General features: G+C 40.1%; 1 protein-coding gene across 4 annotated transcripts; it reads left to right on the top strand.

Annotated features, from left to right (window-relative positions):
* The first annotated feature begins 92 nt into the window (after window positions 1–92).
* On the top strand, window positions 93–13,095 carry BORCS8 (BLOC-1 related complex subunit 8). 4 transcript variants are annotated; one of them, XM_075207671.1, is made up of 4 exons: window positions 93–257; window positions 7,689–7,801; window positions 10,231–10,295; window positions 11,303–13,095. In XM_075207671.1, the coding sequence occupies exons 2-4, from the start codon at window positions 7,712–7,714 to the stop codon at window positions 11,412–11,414; spliced, it is 267 nt and encodes an 88-aa protein (XP_075063772.1). In that variant the 5' UTR covers window positions 93–257; window positions 7,689–7,711; the 3' UTR covers window positions 11,415–13,095. The 4 variants fall into 4 exon arrangements, with proteins under 4 accessions (XP_075063772.1, XP_075063746.1, XP_075063763.1 ...); XM_075207645.1 differs by having other exon boundaries at window positions 93–267; XM_075207662.1 differs by having other exon boundaries at window positions 222–308.
* Window positions 13,096–16,198: the final 3,103 nt, after the last annotated feature.

The raw sequence follows: 16,198 nt of genomic DNA, 5'->3' as shown, positions 1-16,198 counted from the left end.
CTATATCAGTGTGGAGCAGTACAAGGCTGTGTTATGTGCGTGTCTGAATATGATGTGTAAACATAGCCTGTGTGTGCTGCCTGCAGATAAAGACTAGGCTGTAACAGGCGGAACCTTTATGTCTTGTTTCACCCGGACTACTATTGGGGAAGGACCTATCCTTGGCTCCGCTTGGCAGGCATTACCTGCTGCTAGCTGTGTATAGCTGGTTCACAGGTCCAGCGCTTGTCATGGAGGAGCAGGAGATGCAGATAAAGGTGAAAAAGGGTAAGACGGCTCCGGGGACCGGTTAGAGTGATGCACACTAGGTAACTCCGTAGGAAGAGGAGGTTGCTGAATCTGTGACACATGTAACAATTACTTCTAGTTATCAACCTTTATATATCGCTAATGTATTACCCTGCGTCTTACAGAGAAGGTTTACTGATGCCAAACAATCCATGTGCCCATGGAGCTTACAGTCTAATGTACTGTTTCCCAACGCCAGTCCTCAGGACCCCCTAACAGTGCAGGTTTTTGAAATAATTATATCACCTGTGGATCTTTCAAAATGTGTCAGTCAGTAATGACTACACCTGTGCTCCAGCAAAGAGATAGGGATCCCCAAACTATAGCTAAATTATTTGGAGTTTCTTCCTCTCCGAAGATACTGAACTAAAATTTATATATTTGGGGGCTGCAAAAAATATGTGCATGTTTACCTACATTTCTCAAAAGCAAAAAGAGAAACGGAAAATTGTGTCATTTTGTTAGTGTAAACAAATGAATTTTATGTCAATTTGATTTTCATTTTACTTATATAGTATGTCTTAAAAATATTTTTAAATTGGCACTTTTTCCTGGATTATATAAAATCACGTATTTTTATTTTATTAAGAAACCAGATAGGAGTAGTTTATTAAAGTTTAGGGGACGTTATAGTGTAGTAGCAGAAAGTTTGCTCAGATACCCTTTGTGCAAGGCTGGGAGGGGGGGCGGGGTCTCTTTACCATAGCTCCCAATATTCAGAATCCAGAAAATGGGACAAAATAAGCCCCGCCCTGACCAATTTTGCAAAATTTGATCAAACTCCACCCACAAGTGGCCATATTCAGTCATTACCACTTTAACATTAAGCTCTGCCCCTTTTGCAGCCTGCTACTTGGGACATCCTGCCAAAATAGGGACAGTTGGGAGATATGCCTTTTCCCTGGGATCCACTGGATTTTCACCCAGGGCATTAAATCTTCAGAACCCCAGGAGAAGGATCAGGGAGCCTTGGGGCCATACCACCTCCCCTAGATCTTGGATGTGGACCCCATAAGGGCATAGTACAACCTCTCAATCCGAATGTGGGAAAAAGTAAAAATGAGAATAAATAGTGCAGTGAGTTACTGACCCAGGCTGAGGTTAGAGTTGTAAAGATGTTCCTGCCCAGCCAGAAGGTTAGGGCAAAGGAAGCAATTGTGTAGCAACAAAAAGTAGGATAATGTGCACGTGTCCTGTCTCTTTCAGTTAGTGTCGCCACTCCCCAGTAATGTTCTGACACCTCCGGGCTGCTACTCTCGAAGCACATATATACCAGGCTTTTATTGTTACCAGCTTCTGGTCTAGAGGGCCGAAGCAGTCTGCTCATGATAAGAAGCAATAACAGGCTGGCATAAACAGTTTCCACATTTGATTTTTCCCAAAAGATGGAGGATTCTGGCACCATTAGTGTCTCAGTAATTGGTATAAGTGCATCACGATATTTCAAAAATGTAACTTCAAATCTCATCACAGCTCTATTTAAGTTGCACAAACCATATTTGATAAGTTCAGTTTACATGTATTCTGTGCAATAACTTAAATATAGGTCTACATGAATTGCAAACAAATACTGGCTATGAATATTAAAATGCCTAGGTTAGTCTGTGACCTTCAATTTTAATACATTTGCATTTTTTTGTTCTTGCCTACCTTACATATTTGTGTAGGCCTATAATGGCAGTAAGAAAATACCAAGTTTCAGCTTTCTGTTCATTAGAACTAGAGATGGGCGGGTCCGGTTCTCCGAGAACCGAACCTACCCGAACTTTGGGTATCCGAGTACCGAGCTGAGCAGCTCGGTACTCTCCCGCCCATTCCGAATCCAAATCGAGGCCGAACGTCATTGTGACGTCGTCGGGGCTCGGTTCTCGCGATACTTCAACTTTATAAATACACGCCTCCACAGCAATCCATCGCCATTTGACAGAGGGAGAGAGCAGGGTGTAGTCATAGGCTAATTAGAGCAGGGACAGAGAATACAATATTGTTCTTGCAATTGCTCTAACCAAAATCGCTAGTGCAGAGAGGAGGATAGAGGTTTATTATTTTTTCTTCATATTTGGCACTCCCCAGCGCTTTTGGGGTGTCCCCCATAATTGTGCATAAATATTTCTGGCTGTCAAAAGTCATATCTGTCAGCAGTATCTACTAAATAATTTTTAGCACTCCTCAGTGCTTTTGGGGTGTCCTCCCTAATTGTGCATTAATATTTCTGGCTGTCAAAAGTCATTTCTGTCAGCAGTATCTACTAAATAATTTTTAGCACTCCTCAGTGCTTTTGGGGTGTCCTCCCTAATTGTGCATTAATATTTCTGGCTGTCAAAAGTCATTTCTGTCAGCAGTATCTACTAAATACTTTTTAGCACTCCCCAGTGGTTTGCGCTCAGAATGGATTCAAAGCAGTCCACATATGATCTGAATGAGCAACCAGGTTCTGTCACCAGTCCTGATGTTAGTGTTCCCAGTACGTCATGTGGCCAAGGCGATGTCAAACAACAGAGTGTTTTCAAATTAGTGCAAAAAACAAAAACCAAAAAAAATTTTACTGTATTGAAGCGAAAAAGAAGTGTAACTGAGCAAAAGTTAAGTGACGATAAAAAAAAAATTGCAAGCATGCCATTCTACACACGCAGTGGCAAAGAGAGAATGAGGCCTTCACCTTTGGCTATTAGTGGCAGATCCCAAAAAGTTACCCAGCCTACAATTGGTGCACAACTACTGTTACGCGTCAAAGCCGAGCTGCAAGATAACAGTGAGGCATTACAGGAGAATATTTGCTCTGATTCACAAATGACAACAATCCCTGTGGAGAGTCCATCCAACAGTGGGATGTCTAATCGTGAGCATTCTGCTGATGTGTGCCTTAATAGCCCGAGTGTAGCCGGTGATACCCAAATTGAGGATGCCACTTTGGAATTAGAAGAGGATGAGGGGGAGATTTGTGTAGGCGACGAGGGCGCTAATGAGGATGTTGATGAGGATGAGGTTGTTTGTGTAAGTCCTGCACCAGTGGCAGCAGTTCTGGCACATGACAAGAAAAAGGCCATTGTCATGCCTGGGCATAAAACAAAAAAATCCACTTCTTATGTGTGGAATTATTTCTACCCAAATCCAGACAACAATTGTATAGCCATTTGTAGTGTATGTGAAGCCACAGTCAGTCGAGGGAGGGACCTTAACCATCTTGGAACCTCGTCTATGTTACGCCATTTAACGAGAGTTCATGGCAAAGTGTTGGGAAAAGCTGAAAGTTCTTCCCAAAAGAATACCAGCACTCCCTCATCAGCTAAGACCATCCGCTGACCGACATACCGACGGCTACAAAATACACCCACCACACCATCCTCATCAATATCCTCAGTAGCGCTCGGAGTTAGCCCGGCATCCCACTTAAGGCTGGATGACTCCGGCACTATTATTGATTCCTCTCAAGAAAGCGTTAGTCCTGCTGCTGCTGTTGCTGCTGCTGGGGGTGAATAGTCATCCCAGAGGCAGGTTAATAAAATGAGCAGTCCTACATTTCAGCAATTAACTGTGAAACAATCATTTGCGAGGGGAAGCAAATATGACAGCAGTCACCTAGTCGCCAAGCGAATCACAGACGCCATGGCTGCAATGTTAGTGTTAGATCTGCGTCCAATCTCCACAATAAACGCAGCTGGTTTTTCACAGTTAATTGAGGTTTTGTGTCCGCGTTACAGAATTCCATCGCGACACCATTTCTCCCGTAAAGCTATTCCACAACTATACCAAAAAGTGTGTAAAAATGTAGAGATTGCGCTGAAAAATGCCATTCTGCCCACTGTTCACTTAACCACAGATATGTGGACAAGTGGAAGTGGCCAAACCAAAGACTATATGACTGTGACAGCCCACTGGGTTGGTCATTCACCTTCACCAGCAGGAACAGCAGCAGCATGTACACCACTACGTAACATTTGTCACAGGCAGGCCACTCTTTGTATCACCGGCTTCACTAACAGGCATACGGCTGACAATTTGTTACGCAAACTGAGAGATGTGATTGATGCATGGCTTATACCACTCGGACTCTCCCCAGGGTATGTCATTTCAGATAACTCCAACAATATAGTGCGAGCATTACAGCTGGGTGATTTCCAACATATTCCCTGTTTTGCTCACACCATCAACTTGGTGGTGCAGAGCTTCCTACGAAATAACCGTGAGGTGCAGGAGATGCTTTCGGTGGCCCGTAAAATTTCAGGCCATTTCAGGCATTCAGCCACAGCATGTAGGAGATTACAGCAGCTCCAATAGCAGTTTAACTTGCCCTGCCACCAACTTAAGCAAGAGGTGGTAACTCGGTGGAATTCCACCCTGTACATGCTTCAGAGGATGGAGGAACAGCGCAAAGCCATCCAAGCATATTGCACAAGTCATGACATTGGGAAAGGAGGGGGGATGTATTTCACTCTTGCACAGTGGGGAATCCTTTCAGTGCTGTGCAAGGTGCTGAAACCATTTGAAGTTGTGACATGTGAGGTCAGTGCAGACTCTGCTAGTTTGAGCCAAGTCATTCCTTTAATTAGACTATTGGAAAAGCAGCTTGAGAAAATGAAGGAGGAGCTGAAAGCAAGCAATTCAGCAAAGTATGTTGGCCTTGTCGATCAAGTACTTAATTCGCTTCACAATGATCCTCGAGTTATTAAGATCTTGAACTCTAATCAGTACGTTTTGGCCACTGTGCTTGATCCAAGGTTTAAAACCTACATTGAGTCTTTACTTGTAAATGAGCGAGATGTGAACTTTTGCAAGGAGCTATTGCTCAGCAAGTTGGCCGCTGAACTGGGCCTCGGCTTGACGACGTGTCCTCCTTCACTTTCTCAAGCTGTTGCTCGTAAAAAATTAAATTTCCAAAAAAGAAGCAGGGAAGTCACAGGGGGCAGACCAGAACAATTTAACATCTGGGCTGGTTTGAAGGATTTTTCAAAAAAATGTGTCACTTTGCCCATAAATCCATCCAATATGAGTATAAACATGCAAAGGATGGTGGAGGATTACTTTCAAGAGGTAGTTGATATGGAAATGTCAGACAGTCCCTTTCCTTACTGGGAAGAAAAGCAGGCCATTTGGAAACCCATGTACAAACTTGCTTTGCAATACCTAAGCTGCCCACCCTCCAGTGTGTACTCTGAACGAGTGTTCAGCACAGCAGGGAACTTAGTCAGTGATTGCCGTAGAAGGTTACTTCCCAAAAATGTGGAGTAAATGATGTTTAAAAAAATGAACTACATCTTCCACGAGGAAGGCCTTCACCATCCAAGACATCCAAGCACTGACTGTTCTCTAATGGCGGATTCAAGCGGCGATGAATTGATAGTCTGTGATGATGACGTACACACTGATGAGGGTGAGGATTAAGCTGAAGATGATGCCGATAACATCTTTTTAAAACTTTCTATGTAAGTGTAGGGTGCAATCTACCCCCAAAGAGGAAAGGGACTTGTGGCATTTCCATATCACATACCATCTTGAAAGGCTGCTGTTAGGGCAATTTATCCTTAAGGGTAGGGTGTCATAGACAGAGTGACCCTAAACTGGCTTTGTCCATTTTTCATAATATTGTACAGTCTATAATGGCTGAATTTTTGGGTATTTTATACAAGTGGAGGGGGGCCTTGAGAGACAGAAACCAAACTGGCTTTTTCCATGTCAATTAATATTGTACAGTCTATAATGGCTGAATTTTTTGGTATTTTATACAAGTGGAGGGGGGCCTTGAGAGACAGAAACCAAACTGGCTTTTTCCATTTCTTTACATATTGAACTATAAGTGTAGGGTGTAATATACATTCAAAGACGATGGCTGCATTGCCAATATGCATAGATGGAGAGGAAGACAATCTGTTTTGTGTGTAGAATAGGCCTACCAACGAAGAATTAAACTGTTTTTTTGGATGATTTATTACCTCAACAATTAGATTACTTGTCTCTAAAACAGTTGGAGCACTAAATTGGGTTAATTTAGGCCCAAAAACATGGATTTTCCAAAAAAATAGCAAAACAAAACCAAAACCAAAACCAAAACACGCAATGGCGGTTTTGCAAAACCAAAACCAAAACACGACGGTAATCCAGATCCAAAACCGAATCCAAAACCAAAACACGGGGGTCAGTGACCATCTCTAATTAGAACTGTTTTATAAATTTGAAAAAAAAATGCTTAAATTGGTTGCGGGCTAACAAAAATGCAATTCATTGTGGGAATCCAGTAGCAAGTCAATTAAAGTTAGGATGGGTATTGTATCAAATGATAAACGACCGTTCAGCCCGATATCGCATTATTGTGTCTGCTCCAATGATGAACCATTATCATTCCAAAGAACATCGTGTCATTTCATTAAATTTTTAAACCAGTCTAAAAATGTCATTTAACAATGGAACAATGTTGTTCCAATTTTGTAGTGTGTATGTACTCACGACTGGCAGTGTCCATAGATCTCTATAGAGTGTGCAGAGTCACAATCGTTTCAGCCAATGCTTATGACAGATGAAGAGCACAGATCTAGAGGTAAATCATGTCAAATATGTTTAGTGCGTACATATGAATCGGCATGCTGATCTGGACTTTTCTTAATTGTTGGTGAAATTGTTAAGGATATTGCATCAGGAGGAATTTTGTATAGTGTGTTCGCAGCCTAAATTGGATATAGTATGTATTGTACCACATTTACATATCTCAAAAGCAGGTGAAATTAAAATAGATATGTTTTATATTTGCTAGACAGGCATTTATATAAAGTAATTTTAAGAAACTAGACGAAATTCCCTTTCCAAAAATGTATAATAGTTGTATTTTATCTTCGTATTTGATGAATAGGAATTTTATCGCTTAACTTGTAGAATTACCCAGATGCATTGTGCCGTATTGTGAAACCTCCTTCCACCTACCTTTATTATACAATAGGCTGTCCCAAAGGTGTTACTGCTTCTTTCTCACATAGAGCACTTTGTATTTAAAGGAATTGAGTGATTATGTTTGACACTATAAAAGGGAGACATTATAGTATATCGCATCTTATACAAATGCGCAGTTTTGGAAATTTTACACCTTAATACTTGTACTTCTTGTTATAGCTTCCCATTATATTTAAAATGACATCTTGTATATGAGACACTGCGGATTCTGTGGCACCTTATAAACAAACTAAGATGAGGACAGCTACCTGTTGAATATTTACATGGAGGAGCACTTGCTGGACACGTTCTAGTTAGACTTTTTTTCTTAGAAAATAATACTAAATGAGTTAAAATAAAAATGTTATACATAACATAATGCGTGTATGCCAGGATTTTACAAAGTATAACCAACATGATGGACTGAATGGCTTGTTAATCTTTGTTCATTTATACCTCAGTAAATCTTCTGTTTCTCTTAGTGACAGACAAGTTTACGGAGAGCATGTATGTCCTTGCCAATGAGCCTTCTGTGGCCCTATATCGGCTTCAAGAACATGTCCGCAGGTCTCTTCCAGAACTGGCCCAGCATAAGGTGGGTGAGAATTTCCAGAGCTTCTACTGTAGTGTTTGTTACTAAAATATATAAATAGGCATATGCTTTCAGGTAATTGGTTGGCTTTCAGTCTAATCTGAATCAGTACCCATTTATATTCACTTCACTTGTTAGGCTAGGTACACACTGGAGTGTTTTCATCCAATAATCAGGCAAATCAGCTGACATGCGACCGGTCGGATGTTTGGTTATTGTGTATAATGATATGATAGTCGAAAGTCGTTTCAAAGTGTCGATTGTCAGCTCGTTTGGTCGTAAAGTTTAATATTTTCTGACCAATCACAGACCGATCATGTAGTGTTTATGCACTCATGCTCACGATCTCCATAGAGTTTATAGAGTAGTGTTCTTTTCAGCCGAGGCTAGCAATGAATGTCCCGGTGATTAAATGTAGGGAGTGCTGTAGAAGAAATAATTCATTTGTTCATTCTGAGACCGAATGTTTGGTTTCAGAGTCACAGAAGCTAACGAAATTCGTTAGGACATGTGGATAGCTATAACGGTTTGACAATAATGAATGAATATTGTGCTATCATTCTCTGAAGACTAGAGGACCAGATGAAGAGCACAGATCTAAAGGTAAATCGTGTCCATGTGTGTGCATGAATTGCTAGACTGATCGGACCTTCAGTCATAGGTAGAATCGTTTGAGATAGCACATCAGTCGGAAAATTCTTCAGTGTGTACCTAGCCTTAGCTGAGGAAAGATGCTAGATACGAACGCTGCCACAGTAACAGAGTGTTGTGGGGGGTTTTTCTATATCATCTGAGGACCATGGCTGCCAAGAGGAATTCAGGGCCCCGGTACAACAAATTCATGGGGCCCCCCTTATAGTCGAGTATGCTTAAAAAAAAACAAAAAAAAAAAACGGAGGTGTGGTCATGCATTTGGGGCGTGGCAAATGTGCCATTGGGGCGTGGCTAACACATCAAAATCACTAGGCTCTGAATTCGCCGGAGCGTCACATATGTCCAAGCACTCCTGACTTTCAGGACATCTAGCACCACAGTGTAGTATAGAAAGAATGCAGTGTGTACACAAAGAGTTCAGTCTTAGCCTGTACCTTACATTGGGCAGAACACTCACCAAAAATTGCCATTGTCCCTACTAGAATCACAACATTTCACATACTGTCCTGCTCTCTCCTACCTGTTGTTCTCACTTTCACCACCTGGTTTCTTTAGCTGCGGCTTGTCTGGATCCTGGAATGCTGGGGGCCCAATTTGGGGAAAAAATGGTTAAATTTAGATAATTCCAAACAACCCTGGCGTTAAATCAATACCACCCACGATTAATAATTGGGCCTTCCTCCAGCTCCAACATTACAATAATGTGCCCCTTCATCATCGCCATGCCTTATGATCACACTACTCCCTCCATGCTGCTTTTGCCCCTTCACCTGGCTCCCCTTCATCACACTATACTATGCTGCTCCCCCCCCTTTTTCAATCCCACTGTGCCAAGCCTCCCCCTCGTTTTTTAACCCCTCTGTGCCATGCCCCCCCTCGTTTTTTAACCCCTCTGTGCCATGCCCCCCCTCGTTTTTTAACCCCTCTGTGCCATGCCCCCCCTCGTTTTTTAACCCCTCTGTGCCATGCCCCCCTCGTTTTTTAACCCCTGGGTCATGCTGCCCCACCCCCGTTTTTTAACCCCTCTGTGCCATGTCCCCCTCATTTTTAACCCCTGTGTCATGCTCCCCCTCGTTTTTAACCCCTGTCATGCTGCCCCCCCCCCCCCCCCGTTTTTTAACCCCTCTGTGCCATGTTCCCCCTCCCCTGTTTTCCTCCCTTCACTTACCTTTTCCTTTTCTTCTCTCTTCTTTCTTGATCCTCTCTGCTCCATTCCATGTCACGCCCCCCATTCCGTCTGAATGGAGCAGAGAGGAGGGACGCTGGCGCCGCCATCACGCAAGTATGTTTTTTGGGGTTTTTTTTAAGTACCCTGTTCCCCCCACCAACGACCGATTTCCCTCCTCTCCCCCCCCCCCCCCCGCCCCCCGCCCCCCGCGGAAGGAACCAAAACAATAAAAAAAAATGTAGTTTTTTGTAAAAAAAAAAAAAAAACGCCGGCGCAAGGGCCCGGGCCGGGCCCAGGTAATTAGTACCCCGCTCCCCCCCGCCCTCTCGGTGGCCCTGCTGAGGACATCAATCATTGACTATCACGCCTTATTTTATCTGCTATCAATACTGTATCATCCCTGGCAGAAGAGTGCATTCAGGCTGCCCATTAATGCTCAGTAGAAATGTGTCCTGCATTATTTGCTCGCCTTAACAGATTTACAGTAAGAGTCTGATGGGCCTTTAGGAGCCAGGAAATGTGTAGTATTAAGATGTAAAACAATGCTTTTGTGCTAGGCCCACTGTTGGCTGCAGTATAGCAAAAAACTAATATTTGCTTGATGTTGTAGGTTGACATGCAGAATTGGGAAGTACAAAGCCAAGAATCCATATATACTGTGGAGTACGCATGCAGGTATTGTATATGTTGCATGTGATACATATTGTTACACAATGTTATAGTGCAAACTGCTGGTTATTTGATTGTGGCAGGAGATCAGATAATCTGTTATTTGGTATAAAGCAGGGAATATAAGATTGGGTTTTGTAGAAAGCACTTTGTCATGTTTCAATTGCCCCCACCCTCGCTAACAGGCTTAAAAAATGTAAGACTTCTCTTTTTCATGACATCTTATTGTCAACTAATACAATACAAAAAGCTATCGGCTATGCACATAAACATGCATATTTAACCACAGAACATAGTTTTTGATGCATACTTGTAAACATTTTACACCCAAGAGGGACAAACATGCCCTCCCTATTAACCTCCATGCAATTCCCAGCCCTCTTTAGCATACTCATACACTGCCCAGACCTCTCTGCTCCTTAATGCACTTCCCTGCTCTACTCACTTCTCCCATCCACATCCCAGGCCCTTATCTTTCCTCATACATCCCTTTGCCCCATATGTATGCAAGTACGTACATGCATAGATACATATGATGCAATGAAGCACACAGCCAAGTGACAGAGCTTACTGTTGGCAGCCAAATATGTGTAACTTGAGAATGATATGCTTATTCTGAATTTAGAGATGCATATAAATTAGAAGTTCTTGTTGCATGCCATGTTACTTTAGCTGATCGTCATTGTATTATCTGTTCCTGTGTTTGAGAGGTTCCCTTACTGTTATGCAGGTATGTGTTTGAGAGGATCACATGCATCTGCTAAAGAATGCTAAAAGAGCGTGGATAAACCCTACTTGATTAAAAAAAAATGACATTTTGAAAACTCTGAACTCTCCTGTTTCAGATCTGTTTATATTCATATATTGTTTCATGTTACAAAATTACATCAAACTTCTTTAAACTGTTTTCTTTTAAGTAAGGGTATATATTAAAAATGACATATAGTGGTCAGTCAGTCCCGTTGTAATGTTTACTTTTTTCTTTTTTTTTCATTTCTTACATGTTACCCCAGTGCAGTTAAAAGTATGACCTTCAGCAATGTGCACTTCAAGAGCATTGATGGGCTCCTGAAACAAGCCATCAACCTGAAACATCAGCTAAACACTGTGCAGAGCCGCAGGTAATGTACTGGATCCAGCGTGGCTGCCTATACCATGGCCTGACTGCATCGAAGCAAAGCCCTGAGTGGAGCAACAAAGACAATTAAAGGGAAATTCTTCTACTTCCTGGTTTAAATAATGTAATAATTATGTAAACTTGTAGCCTAGACTTGTGCTGTAAGGAAAAAATGTTATGGAATAACAATGTGTGAAGGATATCTAAAGCAAGAAGTTTTTGGTTTTTTTGTTTGTTTCTTTTGAAGGCCATTTAGTATTCCTGTATACGGAATACATGAATTCTGGGCTGTCCTTGCACTCTGTCTTCTCCTTGCCAGAAGGGTCTGTATTGCCATACTCTAATACAGCTATGATCCTATGTAAGAAATGTAATACGCAGATATAGTTTGTCATTCTCCATGTTGTATAAAGTTACTTGTGAAAGAACGAGTAATGTATTTCTGACTCCACTTCCAGTTAGTAAGAGCAGTGTGACTGAGATTGGGATCGCCACACTCGCCAAGCAGTTGTCAGAGCTTAATGCTTTTATGTTTTATTTTTAAAAAGAAGCCTTTTCTAACCCCACTTTTGTAACCACTAGTTACCACCCGATTGTGGATACCAGAGCTTAACTTTAAGTCCTGCCTCTGTGCAGGCAAAGCACTGTGGGTCCACTATTTGTGAGGTGCTGGAGACCACTGAACCTGCCTTTTTTTGTGTATAATATTTCTGCTTCTACATCAGGATTTTTAAACCATTTAACTGAATTAGGTAGCATGGGATAGAGTAATAATATTTGTGTAAATAGCATATCATCTTGGTATGTAAATGTATAGACCAGGTTCATCTGCTTGTTCTTGTGTTATTAAATCTTTTTATTGTGTTTTTTCTTTTTTTTTTTTCTTTTATTGTTATGGAATAATAGAGAGGAAGGGCAGGTTGAATACACATGGGTTCGGCATTATGTTGGGTATTGGTAAATATGTCAGGCAGGTATGAGCATAATGGCTTCATTTTTTTTAATCAAATTACAAAGCATGTTGCCTATCCAAGGTGCCATTGTACTATCCCTACTTGTATGTCTGCCTAAGCTTTTATCTGCCAGTCATTGCAACAAAACTAACATTTATTCATATAGCCCTCGGAGAATATTTTGTATAATACATGCAAATAAAATCTGATTTATTTTTAAAATGATTTGCATAATTGTATTTTTTTTAGGGAGGCCACTTCATTAATTGTTTATGGTATTTTTCTAAATCAATGTTTAAAAATAACTGTACAAAACAACAAGATGCCTAAAATGCAGAATACCATGAAAGCACCATATGGAAGGAATATGCGGGATTCCCCTCCCCCCTATTAAAGAATATTAATTTAAATAATAGATTGCTGTTTATGGCATTGGATTTTTATTACACTGATGGTTTTAACAGTTTGTGAATAAAACATTTGAGAATTCTTATTAAATATTGCACGCTTTCTGACAATTTTAGCATAAAAACATATGCAGTTTTAAATTTAGCTGTCAAAGTCGGCAAATATCAGCAATTTACAAATATCGCTGCTTAATACATTTACCCCCAGATATATCTCTATGTAATTCAAAAATTAATTTGTGAATTATGTAAAATGCTCTCATGTTTGAGTGTGTGTAAATATGTATGTATATGTCTATGTCTATGTCATTAAAAGCATTTGCACCTCTGGTGGCCCTACCATTATTTACATTTTCTAGCAGGAAATACCAGTTTCCTTGTATGTTTGTTTGTCTTGTTTTTTTACACTGTACCAAAGCTGGGGTTTGCTTTGGTATTATAGTTGAGTATATATGAGATTTATGTCGAGCCACTATATGGAAAAGCACAAGCAAACTTTATATGAATCCTTGAAATATAACCTAATTTTACTCTTTACATTCCAACATTTAACCAAATGTTTATTGGAGACTTGGTATACAAATGTTGGCCATGATTAAAAAAAATTTTTTTAATTATAATTTGTGATGGCTATACTACAAAAGTATAGACATAGATATCATTAAGGTATGGCACATAACAATCTCATAAAGAATGTTGAGCGTATGTGATCAGAAAATAATCATATGTCCAAATATACACCCAATAATTTTCTGTATATGAGCTAGGTTTCCTCCGGTTAACTGCATTTCTTCACTTCTGTTTACCCTGATTTAAAAATTCCTATGTGAGCAGTTGCCTGCATTTTATATTTAAGGCTGGGTACACACTACAGAATTTTCAGACCAATGTGTTATCTACTACAATTGTACCAATGACTAGAGGGAAAAAAAATAAAAAATCCCGATCAGCATGCAGATTTATGCGTACACACTAGAGATGTTTTAAAAGATTTACCCTCGGATCTGTGCTCTTCATCTGTCATAACCGGTGGCTGAAAAGATCATGACTCTGTAAACTCTGTGGAGGTCCTGAATGTGATTAAAAACACACAGCAGAATAGCTGAACGAGATTTGTAGTTAGGCTGAACAATCAAATGAAACGACGATTGGAACGACTGTCTTTCATCATGCAAGTATACACACTAATGTGATATCAAGCCAAATGGTCATTTTATCGGTTGTTTGGCACAATGAGTGGCTGAAAACCCTGTAGTCTGTACCCAGCCTAAGAAAATGGGCTGTGAAGTCTGGCACATACCTCACTTTAGATCTTATGGCCTTAACTAAAAGGGTTTACGTATTTATTTTCAGACCATATCCAACATGATTGTTTTTTAATCAATGCATAGGATCTATATACTGTACAATAGATGACCAATTTATCTTGTTCACAATGTGTCGCTAAAGCTGGGTACACACTGAAGAATTGTTCAGACCGACATGCTATCGCAAACGATTATACCTAGGACTGAAGGTCCGATCAGTCTGACGATTCATGCATACACACTGATGCAATTTACCTTTAGATCTGTGCTCTTCGTCTGGTCCTTTAGTCCGGAGAATGACAGCACAATATTAAGTCATTCACTACTGTCACACTGATTAAAATTGCCTTGTTATAGCTATCCACATGTCCTAACGAATTTCATTAGCTTCTGTGACTCTGAAACAAAATATTCTGTCTCGGAACTCTACATTTATTCACTCTGACATTCTGTGCTAACATCGGCTGAAAAGAGCCCGACTCTGTAAACTCTATAGAGATCGTCAGTATGAGTGCATACATATTACATGATCGTTAGGTGATTGATCGGAAAAAATTGAACACTACGACCAACCCAATGAGGCGACAATCGTCTATTTGGGCAGCCTTTCGACCATCATGTCACTACACACACTGACCCGACTTTTGAACGAGTGGTCGTATGTCAGCTGTTTGAGCCAATTATTGGACAAAAACCCTGTAGTGTGTACCCAGCTTTAGAGACATATTAGATGAATGAACACACTGAAACGAAATCCTTTTTAGAGAAAATTAATAAGGTGTAATTGTCTTCTGATATTTAGTTTGTACATTGCCTCAAAGAATCCCAAAAAAGTAGAGATTGTAAAACCATATGTCCCACACGTAGTCAGCTATTTCAGCATTATTAGATCTCACCAGTGCAATATGAAACAAACATTTTTCAGTACAACAGAAACATTCGTGCTTAAATGGACTAAAAGGTACAGGGAGAATGTGAATATCTTCTAGTTTAAGAAGGCTTTTATATTAGCCCTCTCACTTTGGGAAATCCAATATTGGGATACAGTAATTATTCTAAACCTTTAAAATCTTTGATTTGGAGATATTTGCTTAATTGTTCAGGTACTATTATTTTTCGGGAGGGTTTTGGGATTTTTTATGTCCAGAGTCGGAGCTTTGATCTGCGTCAAATTTTTGCTGTCTCTTACCAACTTGTATATGTGTTGTGGGAGCTGTGCATCTTTGGGGATAGAAATCCCCTCCGATTACATTTTATTGTTTTTTTGTAAGGCAGGTTTATTGATCATGCTATTTATTTTTCAGGGTCCAGCTGAGTGCGTTACAAATTTTGTACAACACATCAGCCATGTTACTTTGAGGTTTATCCTCATACCCGCATCTCTTATTTTGGATATAATGTTATTTGGTCATATTTTATCAGGTGTATTATGACAACTGGAAAGCCACTACAGGTAATTTAATTTTGCATGGCAGTAGTTGGCATCCATATCACATAGGTGCCTTTGCAATACAAGTAGTAGATGTGAAGAAATCCGTCCTGAAAGTGACTAGTTGACAAAGCTTATAATGTACCTAACTCGTGAAATAGAATAGAGCTTATTCAAGAAAATACTAAATATAAATCATGAAAAGGAACTTACCTTTATATTGATCTAAATTTTTGTGTAATTTTATAATTACATGACAGTTGTTTCTATTATATACAGTCTGACAGCTTCCCCTGTGTTGCTGCATATCATGTAATAAAGTTTAGCGTTCTTTTTCTAAGACGTAGCAATTAACCATCTGAAACTGAAAGTACTGATTAAATAAGACTAAGCCCTAATTCCACAATGGATTCCTTGAATTTCTTGCCCTGTAACAATGATTATTTTATTAATGTGATTTACCTACCTAGCTATTCCAAAGATGGACATACTGTCCCTGATTCATTAATGAATGTAAATGCCAATACGTGCTTTTTTATTTTTTTTTTTTAAAGCACCGTGCATGCCCAGAAACGGACCATAAAAATAACGTATGATATGATCCCATCTTTACAGGTTTTTCTGTTCTTGTAGATTGCAATCCTTTACATATTTCAGTGAAGATGTTGCTGAAGTTAATTTATACAGTCATCTATT

The sequence above is a fragment of the Mixophyes fleayi genome, chromosome 1 (assembly GCF_038048845.1).
Source record: "Mixophyes fleayi isolate aMixFle1 chromosome 1, aMixFle1.hap1, whole genome shotgun sequence".
Classification (NCBI taxonomy): domain Eukaryota; kingdom Metazoa; phylum Chordata; class Amphibia; order Anura; family Limnodynastidae; genus Mixophyes; species Mixophyes fleayi.
Note: the sequence above shows the minus strand (reverse complement) of the source record. Positions and strands in the feature narration are given on the sequence as shown.